The 21,793-nt window shown below is 47.4% G+C and overlaps 3 protein-coding genes across 22 annotated transcripts in view; 1 reads left to right on the top strand and 2 right to left on the bottom strand.

The window, feature by feature from the left end:
• Positions 1–2,274, bottom strand: part of LOC1276303 (transcriptional repressor p66 alpha) — a 10,954-nt gene extending 8,680 nt beyond the window's left edge. For 2 of the 19 annotated variants that reach the window (XM_061652220.1, XM_061652231.1), the window contains exons 1-2: positions 2,106–2,232; positions 1–327 (exon numbers count right to left, since the gene is read on the bottom strand). The exon at positions 1–327 is cut by the window's left edge and continues 673 nt beyond it. In XM_061652220.1, the coding sequence (XP_061508204.1) occupies positions 1–169 (169 nt within the window). In that variant the 5' untranslated portion in view covers positions 170–327; positions 2,106–2,232. Of the gene's footprint in view, positions 328–869 lie in introns of all 19 variants that reach the window. The other 17 variants (XM_061652223.1, XM_061652236.1, XM_061652226.1 and 14 more) reach the window with 14 other exon arrangements.
• A 77-nt stretch (positions 2,275–2,351) lies between these two features.
• Positions 2,352–3,856, top strand: LOC1276302 (acireductone dioxygenase). Its single transcript, XM_315627.5, has 5 exons — positions 2,352–2,415; positions 2,486–3,068; positions 3,134–3,339; positions 3,418–3,514; positions 3,578–3,856. The coding sequence occupies exons 2-5, from the start codon at positions 2,946–2,948 to the stop codon at positions 3,701–3,703; spliced, it is 552 nt and encodes a 183-aa protein (XP_315627.4). The 5' UTR covers positions 2,352–2,415; positions 2,486–2,945; the 3' UTR covers positions 3,704–3,856.
• Positions 3,857–5,857: 2,001 nt separating this feature from the next.
• LOC3290011 (knob-associated histidine-rich protein) lies at positions 5,858–15,659 on the bottom strand. Of its 2 annotated transcripts, none has more exons than XM_556259.4 (3): positions 15,098–15,659; positions 9,665–11,803; positions 5,858–7,591 (listed from the first exon to the last, which is right to left on the bottom strand). In XM_556259.4, exons 1-3 carry the CDS (start codon positions 15,191–15,193, stop codon positions 6,857–6,859), a joined length of 2,970 nt encoding a protein of 989 aa, XP_556259.4. In that variant the 5' UTR covers positions 15,194–15,659; the 3' UTR covers positions 5,858–6,856. The 2 variants fall into 2 exon arrangements, with proteins under 2 accessions (XP_556259.4, XP_061508175.1); XM_061652191.1 differs by lacking the exon at positions 15,098–15,659 and adding an exon at positions 12,055–12,306.
• Between the last annotated feature and the right edge of the window lie 6,134 nt (positions 15,660–21,793).

The raw sequence follows: 21,793 nt of genomic DNA, 5'->3' as shown, positions 1-21,793 counted from the left end.
GATGATGGGAGGCGGAAACGGGCGGCAGGGCGGGCGTGATGGTGAGGCCGGAGTTTTTCGCCAGCGCACGCAGATCGCGCGCCGTGGACGGTGTGATCGTGATCGAGGAGCGCCCGGAACCGAGGCTAAGGTCGACCACGGCCGAATCGTCCACCTCCATGCGCTCCATTCTGTTTGGAAGGTGGGCGGAAGGAGCCGAGCGGATTTTCACTTTTAACTTTTTGCTTTTGTGTTGTGTCTTCTTTTTGCTTTACACTGCCCTTCCCTCTAAACCGCTCTTAATCACTAAAACTTTTCCTCACACACAAACACTTTACAAACTGCCACCTGATGGTGAAATAGAAAACGAAGATGAAAAACATGAATTTCCCGTTACACACATCCACACAGCTACACAAACAGAGACACAAACACACACACACAGGGGTACGCGTACGGAACACCGGGCTGTGTGTGCACTGCACTGCAAAACTAACTGAGTGACGGGAAAAGCCTCCCGCAGCCCCGCACCACCACTTCTCCCCAACTCCCCTTCACCCCTATTTAACATGCACTTGTAATGGCTAGACCAAAAATTAACCAAATTCTTCTTCGATTTTGCATTTCACGGCTATCGTTTGCCTCCCATCCCCGTCCCACACACAGGTCGATTTAGTTTTCCATTCATACCGCCACACCATCCCTCTCTTCAACGCCTGCTCTTCTTGGCTAGTGTCTTCAATGCGTGGCCACCCATTCCCCACCAGCAGCGACACACAAACGCACCAACGCAACAACACGACGCAAAGGGTACTGCTGCGCTGGTGTTCCTCTTCCGCACCCTTCCCTTCTCCTATTCCTCTTCACTGTTCACACCAAGAACTACACACCACAGCACCACCTTATCCATCGGGGTTCAAGCGCGCGCGCCCTCTATCTCTCTATCATCACACGAAATTCTGCCAACAAATCACACCCGCAGCCGAAAGGTTAGGAAACACGGGCCAGGAAGCGAAGGAAGGCAATGTTGGTGGAACAGACACGCAGCGGGCAGCACTGGGGGAGGTGGAATGCAGGGCGATGGGGTGTTCTGCAATTACATAGTCACTCTATATTATCTTCCGCGCCCGTCCGCATCCCCTCCCCCTGTGTACCTAGCAACCACTGTCGGGGGCTGTTGGGCTTTCTCTTGACGGGGCTGTGTGGCCGAAAAATCCGACAAACCGGAAAAGCAGCCACACTGCTGCTACTGCACACACACACACACACACACACACTCACACGATTTCGGGGCGACGATGAAGATGATGGGCCTTTTATCAATGAACGACCGAATGCAATAATCCACAATCCATCGAGCATTTGTAAACACGCACACGCACAATCACACGGAACCGAGGGATGAAGAGAGCTTGCGAGAGGGAGAGAGACACAGAGTGTCCCTTAAAACGCACCGAACCTTTTTTTACTCGTTTGCTGCTGCTGCTTGCTCGCCTACTGTGTGTATGTGTGTGTGTTTCTCTCTTACGCCATGATACTTTTCGGTTGTCAACTTTTCTAACCCCCTCCCGCTTCCCTTGTGCACAACACCGCTGGCTACCGCGCACCCGCACCCAACTGACACTCCGCTGCTGATGTGTGTGCGTGTGTGCGTGTGTGTGGGTCGAGCGCGGTGTGCTCTAGATATCGACGAGACGTCGGAGATTCTTCCTTTTCCTCCGTTTCCCTTTCCCCCCCCCCACCCCTTCACGGTTGTTCCACACTTCTGCACCTTCCCTGCACCCCGTTCAATGGACCTTTTCGTGGCGGAAGTCAATCGTTTCGGGAGGGTTTTTTTTTTCTTTTTGTTTTGCAGCCGCACTAGGTCCAACTTTTAGTGCGCTTTGGTTTCCACAACAACAGGGACCGCCACCGTCACCGTCGCTGCCGCACGACCCTTTTGCTTTTGCTCGGCACACAACACACAGCCTAGAACGGGGAATATTTGCCCCGTTGCACGCACTTGCACTAGGGGGGCAGGGATATTATCACGCGCACACACACACACACCTTCTCTTCGCACACCTCCTGATAGCGATGCGCGCTAGGTTTACACGCGTACGCTTTTCTTCGCAATAAAAATACACCTCTACTGCACGGTGGAATGAGCGAGGCCCGAGCGACGTAGGGAAAAAACAGACACACACACACACACAGCGCCACTCACTCTTCTTCCTTCATTTCGGCGTGCTCAACAAACAACTTCGTGCTCCCGCTGTGGGGCGGGACAGCTCTGTGCGCGCACCTTGGGCATTGTTGCGCGTTTGACAGCGGCGCGTGCGGCGTGCAATTTTGTTGTTTGGGCCTGACGAGGCGTTGCATTGCAAACATTCGAGCAGTTGCGCGCACACGGTGAAGGTTTGGAAAGAGTTTATTTTAACAAAAAATTAGTATAAAGTAAGAGAAAATAGGGGAATCATTCACAACATGAAGCATTTTCAATTTATTTTTTTATTGATTTTTTCAGATTGCCACTCGAGCAGATTTGCTCGAACGGGCGGTTTGATGTAAATGTCAAACTTCAACGCATTATCTGTATATACCTTGGTGGCACAGTGAGCATATGTTTTTATTTCGATTTTAAACAAATTCCATTTTATTGATCGATACAATTAAGCAAAAAAAGTGTTTAAAATGAGCAATTATCATATTATTGCAATAGTGTATGCATTCCTCAAGAAAGCATGAAATTGTCCGCATGATCGAGCGATCGAATGCTGTCTGATGATGTGTTTACAAACACCTCTCTCAACTGACAGCATTCTGGAAAGAACAATTTTACAGCCAATTTTCTTATCAATAGCCAGCACCAACAAAAAATATACGTTCTTGAACCTGCGCGCCACATTCCTTCGCCAGTTATCAATTTCATCGCCCGTGAAGCTGCTGCGTTTGATTGGTGTCCCTCGTAAAATCTAGCTAACACAATGGTGCGTGCCTGGTTTATGGACAATGAGCCGACCGATCAGCGTCTGGAGCACCAGCTCGATCCGCCCAAGTTCCTGACGCTTGACGAGCTGTTCAAAAGCACCGGGGTGGAATATTTTAAGGTAAGCTAGTGCGACAACCCGGTAGCCAATACATCCATCCTTCACAACACGATTGCCTTCCGCAGATTAACATTCCAACGTACGATACGGACGGGGTGCTGGGGAAGATCCGCAACGATCGGGGCTACTCCTACGAGGACGAAATCACCTGCTCCGAGGCGTGCTTGCCCGATTACGCCAACAAGCTGAAGTCGTTCTTCACCGAGCATCTGCACACGGACGAGGAGATCCGGCTGGTGCTGGACGGTTCCGGTTACTTTGACGTGCGCAAGTGAGTGATCAATCCCGGTGGGGTGGGCGGATTAGCTGAAAGTGGGTTTTTTAATATTGTCCTTTCCCGCTATTTTAGTGGTCCGGATGATGCATGGGTACGGATCGAGGTCGTTGCCGGCGATTTGATCATTATTCCCAGTGGAATCTATCATCGCTTCACGCTGGACATGAAGGTAATACTCTAAAAGGGGACTTACGGTGCAGAATATTAATACGCAATACAATTGCTATTACAGAACTACATCAAAGCCAAGCGTTACTTTGTTGGTGAACCGGTCTGGCTGCCGTACAACCGCCCAGCAGACGAGATGGACTGTCGCAAGGAGTATTTGAAGCGGTTGGAAGCTGGCTTCGCCGCCTAATGCGTACCTGTGCGTTTTTATGATGCGATCTGATTTTGTTAACCACCCTCTTCTTCCATAAATCCAAGTGCATTCAATGCAATAAGTTGTTTAATAAATGTTATACCATTCCCCGCAACACTGTTGCATTCGGACGTACCAGCACCATTGAAACGAATGCTCTCCACCGTTACTTAACCTTTCAATATTATGTCACACCATCGGGTTTTATTCTTGTAGAACCATTATTCTCGCTTCGCGCGCGATTTCTCTCCATTACATGCCCATTACATCGTAATAATGTTAATGCTTTACTTACTATTTGTATTATCGTTCATGTTACTTGGCTTCTTTCTTCGAGTGGCCACACACACACTACCTCCGTATTCGTCCGTGCTCCACAAAACGCCAGCCAACGGTCATCACCACCACCATCTTCCCGGGATTCACATTTCATAAATCATCGTTCTTAGAGAACATCCGAACATGGCCGCTTGCGGGTTTCCGGAGCCACCGCGTGGCCACTATCAATCACACAGCAGTAATGCTTCCATTCCACCGCGATCGAACACTAGAGCTCTGGTAGTGATCGTACATTAAAGGTAATCGTTATAATTATAATAATCATAATAGTAATTCATAATAAGTGTGTACTACTGCTTGGATGCTTTTTAAAGAGCTACAAAAAACGCCAATGCCAATGCAGAACACGAAATCGTCTTCATGCTTGTTTGTTTGTTTTGTTTTGTTTCTCTCCGCTTCTCTTCTTTTATGCCTAGCGCGACAAAACAGCAAAAACCATAATTGCATCAATGTGTACCATCATTTTCAGTATATGAGTGAATCGTGGATCCTTTTAAAGCGTTCCCCTTCCTTTCGTAATTTACTTTAATGTTTTTTTATACTCTAGCCCTACTTCTCTCTTTCTCTCTCTCTCTCTCTCTCTCTTCAGACCATCTCTTCCTATGGTTATGTTTGCTGATAAGTGTTGATGTAGTGTTGTATAACGGTTAAGGTTGATGTATGGAGTAGACTTAGGTTTCGTATGCCGGAAGATAAGATACAGACCCTTTGGAGCCCTAATTTGTGTGTGTGTGTTTCTGTGTTGTCCTACCAGTTAAAAAAGGATTCTCTATTATTGAAGCACTTAGCAGTGTGCTCCCTGTATATGTGTGAAGCGGATAATAGACGTATTAGTACTTTAACTATTGTTCTTACTTATCGTACCTTATGTGAACTTGTGAAGTGATGATGGTACTGTTGTTTTTCCCGTAACATTCCGTTCTCCTACCTCAATCGGTAGAATGATCGATCGGAAAAACAAGTAACCAGTTGTGTTTGTGTAAGAAATAAAAAAAGCGAATTAAACAACGATTTCGAACAATGTTTCTCCCGCTTTCCTCTTACCCATCTTTCTGCTAATCTACTATCAAAGGTTTTCCAAAGAAAAAAAGAACATTTGGAACCACTTCTTCTTTTTCTTCTTCTTCGTCCGCGATCGCTCACACGCACACAGCGTTCGTATTCTTAATTTTGTAAATATGTGTATATAGATTTTGTTTGTTCTTTGTTTCCATTGTTTTCTTCTTCTTCTTCTTCTTCTTCTTCTTACTTCTTCTTTGCATCACGTGTTCATTTTCCATTGTGTTGTATCGTGTCTAGGGGGCTGTGTGTGTGTGTTTGTGTTCTTTTCTTTCATTCAGTTGCTCCCAATCTCAACTGTTTTCTTCCTTTTTCTCTTATTGAGCTATAAAATGTATTTGTATGCATTTGTTTTGTTTACTTTTTGTATGTTTGTTGTATTTGTTTTCTTATCCTTTGTGTTTAATGTCCCCTTATTCCTCCCCTTTTTTTCTTCTTATTTTATCTATTTTTTCTCAACATTCTTATGCTCTTCTCATTCATGCTATTGAAAGATTGCAGCGCGTGTTTGTACTGCTTCAGTATGGATGTGTGGGTTTTTCTTTACTTACTAAACAGCGTTTTTTTGTATTGTTTCGCCTCACGCACTGTTGACCATCTCTGCTATTGGCCACTTTTGGCCACTCAAAACCAGTACTACAGTTTGTTTTTTAACGTTGTTTGCTTGTATCGCTCCATCCTTTTTGCATTCACTCTATCTCTCTCTCTCTCTCTCTCTCTCTCTCTCTCTCTCTCTCTCTCTCTCTCTCTCTCTCTCTCTCTCTCTCTCTCTCTCTCTCTCTCTCTCTCTCTCTCTCTCTCTCTCTCTCTCTCTCTCTCTCTCTCTCTCTCTCTCTTTCTCCTGCACTCACACTCAAATATACATACACACACGCGCGCGCGCACATTCACTCGTCCTCACCTTCCTTGCCTAGCTCTCCATTATAGAAGAGGGCGCCGCGCTTTGTGTAAAAATACTTAAAAACAATGCAATAGTCTTTCTAATAGTTCAGTTAACAGTTAATAGACACCACGTGAAACGAAATAAATGAAAACAGAAAGAAAATAAACTCGCAAACAAAACATTCATTCCAAACTTACGAAAAACTAACGAACCGATGAAAATAACATAATATTTGTGTTTAAAACCAACAACAGCAGCAGTCTAATTGTTTGCCAACCATCGGTTTGCTTGTGTATATAATGTGAGTGTGTATGTGTGTGTGTTGAGCTTAGAAAGTTTCTTTCCTGCCAACAGTGTGTGTGTGTGTATGTGTTTTTGTGTTTGTGTAATCCTACTACCTATTTCGCATTTTCAATGCCTTCTTCGATATTCTAGCTTCTCATTTGCTTTGCGATACAATTAATGAACAGTGATAATAGTGCAGCAACAGAACTGAAACGATCAGCAAAACGAAAACGAAAAGCACGAGCTGTAACAACCGCGCACCACCGTGCATGTAATATATCCTTAAAAAGCCCGTTCGTCGGCGGATTGCCGGAAAAGATTCGTGTTTTTGATTAAGTTTTCACTTTTGGGTACGCGTTCGGTTCGTTATTTTTCTCGTTTGCCGACTGTTTTCGACAGGGGTTGTTCTTCTTCTCGTGCGAGGATCGGCAGCTGCGCAAGACAACAGCGTGTTGTAATCATCAAAATCAACATACGACATCAACATGCTCTTTTGCCGGCATAAACTACAAAACAATAATACCAAAACCGGCCCGGCATCGTTCAAATCCCGCACGACCGCAGCACCCAGGCGCTCCCGGCTCCTAGACGGCTTGCATTTGCTTCTTAAAGAGCGCATCGATCAGCCGCAGCTTGGCCTTCTTCTGCTTGTAGAGAGCGTACGTGTCCTCGATCGATTTGCGGTCCGATTTCAGCATCTTGCGCCCGGTCGTCTCCTCGAACTGCTGCTCAAAGTCCTTGATCGTGCGGCGCAGCTCCTTCTTCTCTTCGCGCGTCGCGTCGTAATGCTGCCACAGCTCGTCAGCCGTCATCGAGTGGATGTTTTCCGTCGCGGAACTGCTGGTCGTGTTGCCGGCGGTGCTGGTGGTGTTCGTCGTTGCCGTCGTTTCTTCGGAATCGTCTGCCGCCGGCAGCTGGTTGGATGTGGAGATGCTGCTGCTACTGCTCGGCGTGGTCATCGTGTCCGTGGGCGACTGCAGCATGGAGGTGGCCGACGGCGGCGAGATATCGGTGGACGGTGTCGTGGTGCCGACGATCGCGAGCGCCTCGTGCTCGAGTATGGTTGGCATCTGCGAGTTGGCCACACCGCACGGGCCACTGATCGAGTTGGCACGGTTCACCAGCCGCTTGATCAGCCGGTAGCGGTCGTACAGGGGTCGGGCCGCGTCACGCTCCTCGCGGCTCGCCGGTCGACCGTACATCGACTCGAGGTACAGCAGGGCACGCTGGACGGAGGCTTTCTCCTCCGTCAGCTGCTCGTTCGACAGCAGCTCCAGATTTTCGCTCCGTTGCTCCGTGTCGCGTTTCTCCGAGAGGCGCTAAGAAAAGGAAAATCGGGGGAAAACACACGTTAATTTGAGAGTAGTGGAGTGGAAATATAATAATTATTAATATTCAAGCTGACTACATGAAGATGACCAAAGCAGCAAAATCATCTCTTACGCTTCTCCCTGCCAAAACAAAACAATGGTAGGTGTGTCTTTCGTTTGCTTAGTGCAATCGTTTTGCAAGCAAGAAATACGAAGAACACCCCACAATAAAGCTCATGTTTATTCGTTTCCACGTACACGATTAGACGAGCCGCGCGTCATCGCAGTGTATTCCTCTCGCGCGCGCGTCATAAATTCTTCTCCTTTCGAGTGCGATAAACGAGTTATCTCATAAAACCTTGTTCAACCATCGCCATCATTCATCCCTTGGCTTTGCCATCCAATGTGCCCATTTTGCCAGCTCTCGCACTGTACTGCACATGCCCTTATGTAGGCAAATAGGAAGAGTTTGCTCCGATAGGATGGGTGATGATGGTGATGGTGTGTATATTTCCACTATTGTCCACTAGCCGCTCCACCAGCCGAATGGTCTTCCTGGTTCCCCATTTGGCTCGGCTGAATTGATCTATTCATTCACAACACACTCCCTCCTTCCGCCTTTAAACACACAATGAGTGGAAGACGGCAAAGAGAGGCAGGAAAAAAAGTTCAAGGTTCTCTACCAAACCGTCCACCACAGTTGAATTGGACGAAGGGAAAAGGGAGGTCCGAGGGGAGAACGAATCCCAGGGGACAAACTGTCGCAGATTCTATTTTCAATTCTGCCGCACTCACCACCACAAAGGCTGAGGGGGAGAGACAAGTTTCAGTTTCCGCTCTTACGAGTGCTGTTCACGTTCTAATGAACCGCCTTTTGTTGGGTTGACCGCACAGCAGCACGAGGGCGACGGCACGTACTGTGCCAGCCGCGAACGGGTATCAGTCAACCGGGACCGAGATACGGTTGGGGGAGGAGGAATGGCCACTTCCGTCAGTGTGCCGTGGCGGGCCCACGAGGAGCTTTCGTTTCGCTCTAGCATGGTGATCACTACCGCCGCCATCATTCGCCAGCATATATTGTTGATTGTGTTCGGTCAAGAGATCAACTGTCGCAAGTGAGACAAGATTGATTTTCAATCGATAACGGATCGGCGGACCATCATCCGCTGCACCATGGGCTGGTGAGGTGAAACTGGTATGTGTACATGTGACGACGGAATCGAATAGCAAAACGATACGCGGAACGGAAATACACAACCAATTTGTGATCATAAATTTAAAAATAATTAGACATTTATATAGCATTCCCATGAAGGTTAGAAATTATAAAAGCACTATATAAAGCATTTAGGTAATAAAAATTAAGAAATAAAAGAATATAGGCACTAAAGCCTATAAGAATGATGTCATAAAGCTTGTCACGTGTTCCATAAAGCTTGTCAACTTTGAAGCTGAACAGCTTGTGCCGTCGGGAGAAAATGGCTGCTTGAAAACAGTTAAAAAATAATAAATCATATTAATATACGAATCAATTTGCTTTAGTCGACTGAATAACCGGGTGTTTGTATCACTTCTTCTCATTAATTTATATAGCTACAATTAGGAAGAAAATTACTTGAATGAAACGCAATAATAACCTATAAACTATCAATATCCGAAAGCTTAGACAGTTTAAATCCATAGCAACAAATTAGAATGCCAATTGATCACTTTGTACCACGCATGATTCAAACAACGTGCGCGCCACGTGCATGCCCCGATAGTGAACGGCGCTAAACGCGCTGCTAATGCGACACGCCGGCAGCACTGCCACCCGCTCGATCATGTGAACGATCATCTAATTGCCCATAATTATCAACCGACCGATTTGCGGCATTCAAGCGTGGCACGCTTATCAGCCCCTTCTGAAACAAAACCGACGCGTCATCGTACCATTGTCATTCGCAACACACACACACACACACACACACACACACACACACACGCAAAAAAGAACCCAAAACCAGGCACGTGTAAGACGCAATGGACAATTGAAGCGAATGATTGATGAAGAGCTGTGGTGTGCCGCCCCCTTTGCCCTACCTTTTCAATGTCAGCGATCGTATCCTTCATCTTGGCCAGCCGCTTCTCCGTCGCCGTCTCGTCCTCGCTCAGCCCACCGTCACCGGTGGCGGCCTGTTGCTTTTGGCCGGTCGTTGCCGTCGTCGTCGCCGCCGCCGCCGCCACTTTCGCCGAAAAGACGGCCAGATCGGCTTTGATTTGATTCTTCTCCTTGCGCAGCTTGTGTATCTCCACCAGGATGCTTTTGGTCGGCGCGTCCGCCGACTTGTCGCCGTGCGTCGGCCGGTAGCCGTGCTCCAGCTCGAACCGGTCCTCGAACTGCGACAGCTTCTTCTTCAGCCCGCCGAGCTTCCGGTTGATCGCCTTCACGCGCTCGTCAAACATATTGTTCGCGGCCGGCGTTGCCTTCTGGTGATGGTGGTGATGGTGGTGGATCGTCGAGGGTGGCGCATTTTCCGCGCTGCGGTGATGAGCACCGTACAGCTTGAGTGAGTTGCCGGAAGAGACTGGCCGCAGCTTGGCGTGCGATACCGAATCCATACGCTTGGCGTACTCAAAGTTATCGTCCGCAAAGCGCTGACAGACGAGGGCCGGCGTATCGTCCGGGTACGTCTGTCCCCACGGGAGCTTTTCGCGCGGCGAAAGTGGTTCCTCCGGTTGGACCTCCTCCTCCTCCTCATTGTCGATGAGTTTCGTCGCTTCCTCGACCGCGTGGTTCTTTTCCAGCACGTTGTTGTCGTTGTAGTCGGACAGCGGCACTACACCGTCATCCATCACCGTATCGTCCTGCAACACTTTCTGCTGCTGCTCTCGATGCTTGCTGCTGGAACGGATGCGCCGTTCCGACTTGCCGCCACCGCTCGGGTGCGTGTCATGCTTGGAGTAGAAGTGCTCATTTCCGGCGAGCAAAACGGCTCCCACGCCCACGCTTGCCGCCTTCACGGCGAGCTTCGAGTGCTTGGAGCTGTTGCGCGCACGAGGCGACACCGACTTCCTGCCGGGCGGCGGGCGCGTCTTCGAAAACCGCTCACAGTGCCGCCGCCGCTCGTGCTCACCGTCCTGCTCGCTGTCCGAGTCGCGCCGCGACTTCAGTATATCCCGGCACGGTGACAGCCGATGGTGGGACGGCTGTGACTTCCCGCCAGCATGATGCAGATGATGGTGGTGGCCACCGAGATGATGGTACACATGGTTACCGTGATGGTGGTTGTGATGGTTGTTGTGCGCGAGATGGCCGGAATGGTGGTGGTGATGATGATGCTCCTTGCCCCCGACGCTCTCCACGCTGCCGATGAAGAATTTCTTCAAATCATCCGCACTGTTTTTCAGATTCTTCTCGAACACCTGCTTCTGCTGCTCATCCACGCCCTCGAGCGGTTCCTCCGCGATGACGTTCTCCTTGTCGATGGAAATCTCCACCGACACGACGGCGGCTGCCGCCGACCGCTTCTTAAAGTCCTCGTGCGACGAGACGCGCCTGATCACCTCCTGACAGTTCGGCAGATGCTCCTCGCTGTTCGAGCGGATCAGCTTCCGGTCCTGGCTGATGGAGGACGTACTGTCCTGGCGCTCCTTGCGCTTGCGGCAGTTTTGCCACTCGGACGAATTGATCAGATTCGGTAGATACTGGTTCACGAGCACCGTGGGTGGTGGTAGAGCTTCGGACAGCTCGTCCCGACCACCACCATGACCACCCGCCGTACCGCGATCATCGCATTCACCTTTGCCCTTGCTGGTAGCGATCACTTTCACCCCATCGCTGCTGGTGCTGGTGCTGGTGTTGATGCCATTGCTGCTGTTGCTTGTCGTGCTGCTTCCCCCATCAACACTGCCGCGGCCGGCCGGGCCACTGACACTGTTGTTGCTTGCCGGGCAGTTGCTGCTACTGTTGCTAGTTGTGTTGCCTGCGCCATGGCTGATGCTGGTGCTGCTGCTGTTGCTGCCGCTGCTGCTACTGCTGCTGCTGCTACTGCTGCTGCTATTGCTACTGGTGCTGTGCGCTTTCGCTCGACCGCAGCTAACGACATCGTGATGATCCACTACCACCACCGGGTCGGACTGACCGTTCGACGATAGGCTGATACTGGTCGGGGAGATGATCGTTGTCAGACGACTAAGGTCGTCTTCATTCTGTCCCAGTGATGGGCGACGCATGCCGCACTAAAGAAAGGGGTAGAGAAAAAAGGAGGAACATATTAGAAAAAAAAACACTTTTAATATTGATGAAAATGGTTGATGGAGACGCCTAGTGCCTCTTTCGTCACAACAAATCCAAATCAATGGGTTTAAACATACAGAAATCAAATACATTTTCTATGTATACAATATTAAGCTAATTCTTAACACCAACAAACAATTAATATACTCCTAGCAATTATTTTTATAATTTTAATACACTTTCTACAACCCACCCCAGCGCAACGGTGGAGCAGCCTGGTCCGTTGTAGCTTACAACATCGACGACCGGAGCAGTGCAAAAGCTTTCACCTTCGCACCGTCGATTGATTAAACAAAGTGTGCATGAATGTTCCAATCCGAGCACAATACATTCGAGCAAGTTTGATAACCATAGCAACCGCCACGATAAAGTTTTCCCCAAAACGTCTTCTTTGCCTTTGCAGCATTGGAAAACAGTCAATCAAATGCAATATTTTATCGATCCAAGGTCAGTATACTGCTAAAACTGGAAGAGAGAGAGAGGGGATGAGAGAGAGAGAGAGAGAGAGAGAGAGAGAGAGAGAGAGAGAGAGAGGGAGAGAGAGAGAAAACACGCACCGGAATCGAAATGGAATTGATCAAACACTTCAGCAATCAAGCGTGTTTACAAAACAGTTCGCCGCCGTACCGCTTGAAATGGCACTCGAGGGAAAAAAAAAACAATTGAAAGAAAAGCTTTCACTGACGATTCGCTTTCAGTGCGAAACAAAATAAATAATAACCACTACCAGCAGCGAGCAGCGGCACCACACCTAAACAGCGTGATAATAGATAGGGTTCAGTCACAGTGGAGGTGGGGTTGGGAATTCTCTACTCCTCGCTATTTTTCTATTTTGCTCCCTGTCAACCCCCTATCGTGACCTTCGCAAAAAGGGGAGGAAACCGTGACGTAAATGTTTTCCCTAACCGCGGAAATGCAGTTCACGCGTCATTGCAGCCCCAGCACAATCCGGGGGTAACGCCATAACATGCATGTTCACACTTCTCTCGCGCTCAATCACGCTCTCTCTCTCTCTCTCTCTATAATTCTAACACATTGTTTTACATTTGCTCGTGTGTCCTGCCATGTGAGACACGATGTGTGATAAAATTTGTCCAATTTAGCCCTCGACCGCACCACCCCTTCTCATTCCCTCGGAGGTCGCGCTTGAGCAGGGCAGGGCTTAAAGCCAGCCTTCAAAATATATTCACGTAATTCGTTCGTAACCATTTAGCGATTGGCTTGAGGCGCTCACACGGAAGGAGAGGGAGAGGTTTAAACTGGGTCAGGAAGGCAGGCAGGCAGGCAGGCAGGCAGGCTGGTCCGGTGCAAATTGTTTCACGATCAATAGATAGAAAATGGCGCTAAGCTAGAACAGAACACGGACACAAAAACACGACCGCGAACACGGGCCCCTCGACGGGTGTGATGACGCGCAGTGGCGGTTTTAAATTGTTCCAATTGTTTACCGCCCCGGAACCAACCCGTGAACTACTAGCCACTCGTGATGATGTGTAGAGCGCGGACGGACGCGGCGGCGACGGGTGTTGAACGTGATTTTGTTTTATCGTACTTCTGTCGCAGATCTAAAGCTCAAGCGTTACGAAACGGTGCACTTTTGCACTTGTACTACAAGCATCACCATCACCCACCACCGTCTGGTGCCTTCGGGCGACTAAAGTTTGTTGACAGAGATGCACAAGATGCAAAACGAGATGCATACCGTCCTCGTGGCACGAGTTTTCGATCCCCCAATTCACACTTTGCCCACTGGCGATCGTATTAAATTGTCAATCCACAGCGGCGCACACAACACAAACACTTTCTAGCGAGATTGACGAGTGATAGGGAAAATGCGCTGTTGTTTTCTTCTACACGCGCTGCTATACTCCCCCCCCCACCATTATCTTCCAATAAATGACGTCGAATTTTGGTCCCCAGCCCCCTACGCCTATCAGATCTCAATTATCTACCACATTGGACACACGCCGCTTATCGCACGTCACGTCAACAACAGTGGTCGTTGTGGCGCTTTTCTTTCGCCTGCGTGTCTGCCCCCCAAGATTGATACATTAATCGCGTTTTGGCACGCGCAATTGTTTGACTGTTTCTCCCTGGGTGCTGTATAATAAAAACGTCCAGCGCAGTTAATGAGCGTATCATAAAACGGAGAAGAAATGATTGGTTGACAAAAGAAAGGCGGGCGGTTTAGGGAGCAATTCAATCATCCCCGGAATGATGATCGAACCACAGTTTTATCTGGACGAAACAATGTCCCGTTCGTTGATAGCGAGACACGTTACAGGATAGCATCTTAGCGTGTGACGTATTGCCTTAAGACGGGCTTGTCTGTTTCTAGAATGTGCCTGTGATAATGTGCCGCGCGCCCTTCGCTCCGATAGCTGTGCTGTGTTCCAGTTTCTACGCCCAGCACCGAATCAGTAGGTCAGTAGCAGCATGGTGATGGATGATTGGCGATGATCGGCCGGAGCGTCTCCAAGGGGCTCTAGATCTTGTTCTACACCCACTGCCCCAGCCAACGTCAGCAAAGGGGATTTAAGCGAAGGGAGAATGTAACAAGTGGTATTACAGCAGAATTCGAGCTCGAGCTTAATCCATCACAAGAGCCGGAGCAGCCACTTCATCGAACATTGAACACAATGGCCCAGGCGTGCCGTCACAAACAATGTAGGGATCATCTGGGCGAATTTTCTATCGACGATTGGTTCCCTTTGGGTGAATCGAATGCGAAAACAACATCACCGTGTACTTCAACGAAGGCACGTTAAACTGGCACAGGTACTTGAGATATACCGAAACCACATTATCTAACACAAACAGTGTCGGGTCAGCATGGTATGACAAGAGCGAGTGGAGTCCCATGACATGCAATTCTCACAAAAGAATAAAAAAAAATTGTGTGCCACTTCAGATCACCCACATAAATACACAAAAACATACACATAGAGACACTAAAAAAGCTATCCTTTTTATTGGACCCAATCGAACTAAAACCGGAAGCCGCTACAAAGCTCACTGGGTGGTAAGGGGACTTCTTCTCTCTCATAAAATCCTCCCACCCCACGCTGTTGGTCACTTTCTTCACACTTTCAAGGGCCACTTATAGGTGGACACTTTCCACCTTCCACTTCAACGCGCTTACGATTTTTCAACAATCACACCAATAACGACGACATCTCGCCGGAGATGTGGAATCTTCCACCAGCAGTTCTTCGATGAAACAGGGAAGCACTTACTTTATTTTTCCACTCCCGAATGTGGCAGGCGTGTGCCAGCTTGTAGATCAGTCCCTTTCTACCAGCGACATGATCGGTGGGCTGTACGCACAGCATGATGGCAGGCACCACTTTAACAAAGGTCCTTGTTGTGCCCCCGCGTAAAACCACTCCCTTTACGATCGCCTCACTTCACAAACGACTTCCGAGTGTGTCAGCTTCAGCTGGCTTGGGAAGTACTGGTCACACTTCAAAGCACGGATTGCTTTGCACTGTCCATTGGAAGACCCCCTATAAACGTCAAGAAATTGTCTGTCCCGTTGTCTCTGCTTGGAAACCGAAACGACTAATGAAATCACAGTGCACTTGTGTGTGATCACTTTCGCGTACGATCCGCTTGCGATGCCGGTTGCAAAACTTGTGGGAGCTTGCCAGTCACCCGGGATTGGTTTTATACACGACAGTGACACGTATACACACAGGCGAGTGATAATGGAGGTGCCATCGTCACACACATACATACTAGACACTCTCTCCAACAGACAGATTGTGCGCTGGCAGACTACGCATAGCCGCGCGCCGGAGACTGTGAGATGATGTCTCCCATGTACAGGGACAATAGTAGAGCGAAACACCGTCCCCGTCACCGGAGAGAGAGAGGTGGGTTGTTTTCGCTGTTCTCCAGTCTTGTGCGCTAGTGAGTGTCTTGCGCTTATCACCTGCGAGCACGCTTGTTGTCGTCGTCGTCGTCGCCGTCGTCACGCTTATCTTCCTCTCAAGTGTACTAAAACACCAACGAGAGTGGTACGACACAACAATCGCGCTTGCAATGCCCAGGCAGTACACATTGTTTCTGTTGGCGCTAGAGTTGAGCCGGTAGAGTATGCGCCGCCATTGGAATCTGTTTCACTGTTTCCGTGCCCTAATTGGTTCTCGCGCTAGTGTTCGCAGCCCGTATTATTTTACAGCGCTAAGCTACTTGTGTCCGATTGGAGAGCAATTCCACCGGATTAGTGGGTTACAGCGAAAACAACAAGGCAGTACAGCACCTACTATAATAAAGGAATGCTAATATTAAAGGGCCTCGCAGGGAAAATTGCGATCAGTTCGCGTGTGTGTATTCACTCGTTAGCCAAATATTGACAGAAATCGTTCAAACAGGGCTTTCCTGGGGAGTGCGGTTACTTTTGCCTGGGACAATACATTCCAATATAGTACACAGGGGTTAGCGCTGTGGGGGGATAGTAAACAGCTGTTTTCCCCCCAGCCTGCTAACAACGCCATTTCTCGGATGGTGACGTTTCCTAGGATGATGGTGATCTCAGTGTTAAGTCTCTTTACAGAAGATGGCGAGCTTTGTAGTGAAAAAGCTTGGGCTTTTGAGCTTTTTTTTTAAATCCTAACTAAGTGATCCATTCAGATGTTTTAGATTTATTTAATGGATGGAAGTCGGCATATCTCTTTGGAAGGTTCGATTTTCCTTCTTCTTTACATTCTTGAAGAATCCTAAGCCATGTCTACCATCCAAGTCTATTGTCTTGTCTTGCAAGACTATATGTTTTTCCTTTTATTTGACGCTACAATTGCAGTCAGTGGTATAAACAATGGTTACTAATGGACTTAGGTTATGTTATCTACAAGCCTACAGATTTACCGCATAAGCAAGAGATATAGAGGACCCGGATCTATACAAGTTTTGAACCCATGACCAACATGTTGTTAGTTGTCGATCGAGTTGATGATTGTACTATGGTGCCAGGTCAACAGCATAGAGATATAAAAGCTACAGATTAACATTTTTTGAGATCAAAGCCAAATGAGATCCAAGTCTGACTACAGAAGACAGCAAGCCACTTTTTCAAGCTTGATCGAAACGGAATCGAAACGATTGTCAAAAATAACAAACAAATGATGTTTTCGTTTGAGTTTTTAGAACCTTTTTGCAACAAGGTAAGTGCTCTCGGCTCTTTTTAAAATGCCTGAAATGAAATATTTTAAAGCACTTCGCACATCCCCGTGATTTCTTGGCCGGCTACATACAGATGTGTTAATAAATGCTACTTTCCACAGTCAACAGCCATCTTTCAGCCTTTCGCGTAGATCACGCGCGATAAGACCTGTCAAGCGAATCCCACCAGACACCGCGGCTCTCGCACAATACTTCGCACTCCAACTGGCTCACACAACCTCCTCATCTCCCATTAAATCGCTCCCAAAGACAGAGATTTAAATGCACCAGGCGCACCAGTACCATCCGGAACGAACGGTACAGCACCGATTTAATCTGAACCGAACTGATTCACGGGCCACGGGCAAATGGTAGAGGCGAATGTTAGCACCTAATGTCGTCACAGCTTCCCCTTCTTCTCCCAGCGTTGCCGTTTTCCATTTTGCACAAAGTACTGCAAGGTCGTTGTGTTTGCTGGCCCCGTAGGTATGCGACATCTTCTCTCAATCTTGAGCGCGACACTCACTTGCCGCTACTTTTAATTGCACCGTGTGTGAGTGTTGTTGGAGGTTCCGCAACGGTGTACCGTTTCGCACACCTCGCGTCGCGTTCCTCCACCCAATTTCTCACGCCTCCACAGAAGATGGACGGGCAAAAACTGGAAACCATCTTGCAATCTTGCCGCTTTCTTATCAACCTCCAACAAACAGTGATCAAATTTGTTTACATTCGTGTACGGCTCTTGGCCTTTTCGTTTCGCATGGTCTGGCAAAAATCGATGCTTCTTGATGATTGCTTGTCATCTTGTGGGCCACGGGAGTTCCCGATTGGTCCGGTCGGGCATCGAACATTCACGGTCAAAGATCGGATCATTGATACCGGGTGTGATTTTGTTTCAGAGAATCCGTTTCGACAGACAAATGGCAATATCCTCTAGCACATTCACCGCATGGTAATATTAATTAAACGGAACTGCACCGGTAGGCAAATTGAAAACCCACTAATTGAACTGATAAAAACCGGTATGTGCTCATCACTTATCGGTTGTTGGAGACAGTGGAACGCTATTGCAATTTCTTTTTCCCACGCATCGTAAGCGTGAAGTATGTAAAGTGGCCCCCCCAAGATGGCTTGCATCAGTGAGTGGTAGTATCTTATCGTAATGAATTTAATTTACCGGCAATGCGAACAGACGACGCTCGTGAGTCACACCACGCAATGTAATAAACCTTTGTTGTTTTGTCCAGCCAAACTGTTGTGCGGACGAATTATGAGCAAAATATCTTTACAGCTGGGTATTTGCATTAGAGGGGACGAGTGGTTATAAATAGCCACTGCAAGCATTTTTATTTTGGTATTTTAAAAATAGATCATACACCGCATTTGCAAAAGCTTTGGTTAGTCACCTGTCATAATATTATTTTTTTGTAACGACCTTTGGTTATGCCAAGAATTAAAAAAATTGTTGTTATCTTGCATGTACTTGCAAGTGAAGCAGCGCTTATATAAAACTGCTGCTGTAATACAAATTTTAATAAATTAGTTCAATATTTAATCAATTTAATTGGATCTATTCTAAGCGACTATTCTTACAATGGAAAAACGCCCCAAATAATTCTATCCTTTCAATCGATAACGACAACACAAACACACCATCGCTCATTACCATTAAACAATTTTCCAACGTTTAAATATGTATCATACATAGTCGGTGAGCTCGCCGAGAGGGCAACCCTGCCACACCTTTCCTCATACCGTATGCCCACCGCAAAGTGAAGGCCGCACTCACACAAACGCACGGGGACAGCCAGAGCTGTGGCACCTGACAAAATAAGTGCCATGTTTGGGCATTTTCCCAAAATAATCTATATGCGCGCCCCAATGCACCGCGCCACACACTACTGCTGCTGCTGCATTATTAATCATTACCCGTGTGCGCCAGTTTTCCATCATCGCGAGGGAAAGGAGCAAGCGTGTAAGTAGTAGCGCAAATGAAATGGAGTTGACGACCAGCAGACGAGCAACATTTGCGTCAGAATAAATGACGTCGGAGTGAGAGAAGGAAAAGAAAAAACGAAATAAACCCCAAACGCAAAATTCCACATCTTGATCTTGGCTTCTTGGTGTGAATATGTGTCAAAATGAGGCGATCCTCTTAAGGACCAACATCCAGAGTCACGCGCAATGCGAACGAGAGAAGCAAAACGGCAGCAAAAACACCACGACCGAGTCGACGGAGAGACGCTGACGAAAGATATGTGTGATCGTATTTTTATTGGTCGCTTTTAAGATTCAACACTTTTGGTAAAAATACCATTGCTGACTGGTCATACCTTTACAGGCGAGTGTCTTAAGTACGTCATCTGCGGTCGGTGGCAAACATTACGCACAGATTTCAAAGTGCATCCTGAGACGGGTCGGGCAAGTGGGAAGGAACACCATTGCGGAAAGATTACGCTTTATATGAGGATGCACTTTGGATGAGCGACGGAGGGAATGATAATCCTAACTTATTGCTAGCGATGAGCGATGGTTGAGGGCTTTTTTGAAGGTCAGCTAATGCGAGAAATGTTCCACATTAATCGTTTAGTTATTTGCCTTTTTTGAAGACACGTGGATGAAAACTGCTGCCCAACGTCTCTTGACGATTGTAGGCGGGGTTTTGGCTCGACAAGCAGTGCATGAACAGTCCATACAAACATTCATTCAAATGATGATTAGTATGACAAATCAATTAAATTGTCAGTGAAGCTACCATCATTCAACGACCCATTGCATTACGCATCATATGCAAAGCTATCTTTACCTACGCCTATCGACCAAAACACACAAACACATTGGTCACACATTTGCTTTTACAATATATTTGAAAACCGGTGAGCCATGCATCATCACACAAACGCTTCCACCCTGCTTTGTTGTTTATTTACAATTATTAACCAACAACCACGAAAAAAAGCCCGAAACAAGACGCCACACGTTTATCGGGACGGTGTACCGTCGCAGGAACGGGGAAACACGATAAGCAATGGGACGTAACATCAGGGAACATCGCCAACCAAACAACATGCCCGGCCCTTCGCTCTCTGCCATTGCTCGATGTGAACCGCGGCCGCAAGACCGGCCTGTGCGGCGGAGATTGGCGACGAAATTGGCGCATTTCGAAGCAACAAAACAAACACCTCATCAGCCTGGCCGGTCATAACATGACCAAAAAAAAAGAGGAAAACAAAAAAAAACGCCTGCAAAATGCCACTGTATGGCAGAAGTGCCGACACATGTGTTGGGCCCCTGTGCTTTCTGGGATTGATGATTGCGGGGCCGCGACCGGCTGGCTAAAAATATAAACGCGGTTTAATACCCCGGCTGGCGCGGAAGATGGTGCGATTTTCGAGCGACAACAACACAAATCGGTTGTTGTTTTGTGGGATTTTGTTTTGCTCGTGTTCTTGGTTCTGGGTTGAGAATATTGTTCTGGGTGGGAGTGGTGCGATGTGGTGGCATCCATCTAAATTAAAATGTACAAGATTCAGCACAGAGTTAACGCGGTTGCTTAACTACGGCAAATTGGTGCAGGTTGTTGTTTCGTTGAAGGGTTTTAAATTTTGATAATTTGATGCTTTTTTTACATTTTATTTTGCATTAAATTTGCCCTTAATTCTTTCCTACTTTAAACATAATTCATCACAAAGGAATGACATAATGCAATGCTTCGCGAGACGATATCATATGATGCCCAATTAGCTTCACAGCGATAAGGTAGCTGTATAGTGTAATGTGATAATGATCGGTATATCACATAACAATGCATGGGATCGATTCTACTCTGGACCATAACTTCAAGACCGGAGAACAATTTAAGAGATTTTTCTTAGAGGTACGCTTTTTCTCTCCTAAGTGTGTAATAATAAAACGAAAGAATATAAAAAAAACTAAAACCAGCTCTCCTTTCATAACCAATACCCGGATTAGATTAATTGATTAATTAGGATCGTTTCAAAACAATTCTGCATTCAACAAATTCGTATCGTCGTCACCTATTATTATCCATCACTTCCAATTTTTTTGCGCCGGATGAAATATCATTGCAATTTGTACGTACGATCAACTGTTTTCTACCCTTCCGATGGCAATCTGCCAATCGAAACCTCCGCCCCAAATACACCAAACCTTCTCGAAGGTCAATAACGATCGAGCAGGAGGGCAATAAACCAAACGGACCTTCGCAAAGATCATCGCCACTTGGAGCCAAACAGAAACTACTTCCGAACGTTTTTAGCAATATAAACGGCAGGTAAGAGTAGAGAAAGAGAGCGATACGATATTTATGCCCTAACGATAAAATATGTTTACACTTACCACGCAAGCGGTTACAGTTTCCCAGCAGTTTTTGGCAAATGCTTCAATTTTGGGTGGAATCTTCGCGGCTTAACAACGATCAAAGCGACAGCGGTTGTGAGTCGCTGTTGCTGCTGCTGCTGATGTTGCACTGCTGATGTTGATGGTGGCCCGAGCTTCCGGATGTGTTTGATGGTTCTTCCGGATGCGCGGCGGTACACACTTGGGAATTCGGCACAAATTAGCGCGTGTGTGTTTCGAACTCGTTGTTCTGGCAGTGTATCACTTCCCAACAACAAACAGAAGCAGAGACAGCAATTTGATCTATCTTCCCGTTGTTGATCTCGTTTCCGTTTGCGAACAGTGGGATATAATTATCCCAACAAGCAGGCCGATCACACGATGCGTACACGGTCCGCCGATGTTATTGT

This window comes from Anopheles gambiae, chromosome 2 (genome assembly GCF_943734735.2).
Source record: "Anopheles gambiae chromosome 2, idAnoGambNW_F1_1, whole genome shotgun sequence".
NCBI classification, from domain to species: Eukaryota; Metazoa; Arthropoda; class Insecta; order Diptera; family Culicidae; genus Anopheles; species Anopheles gambiae.
Note: the sequence above shows the minus strand (reverse complement) of the source record. Positions and strands in the feature narration are given on the sequence as shown.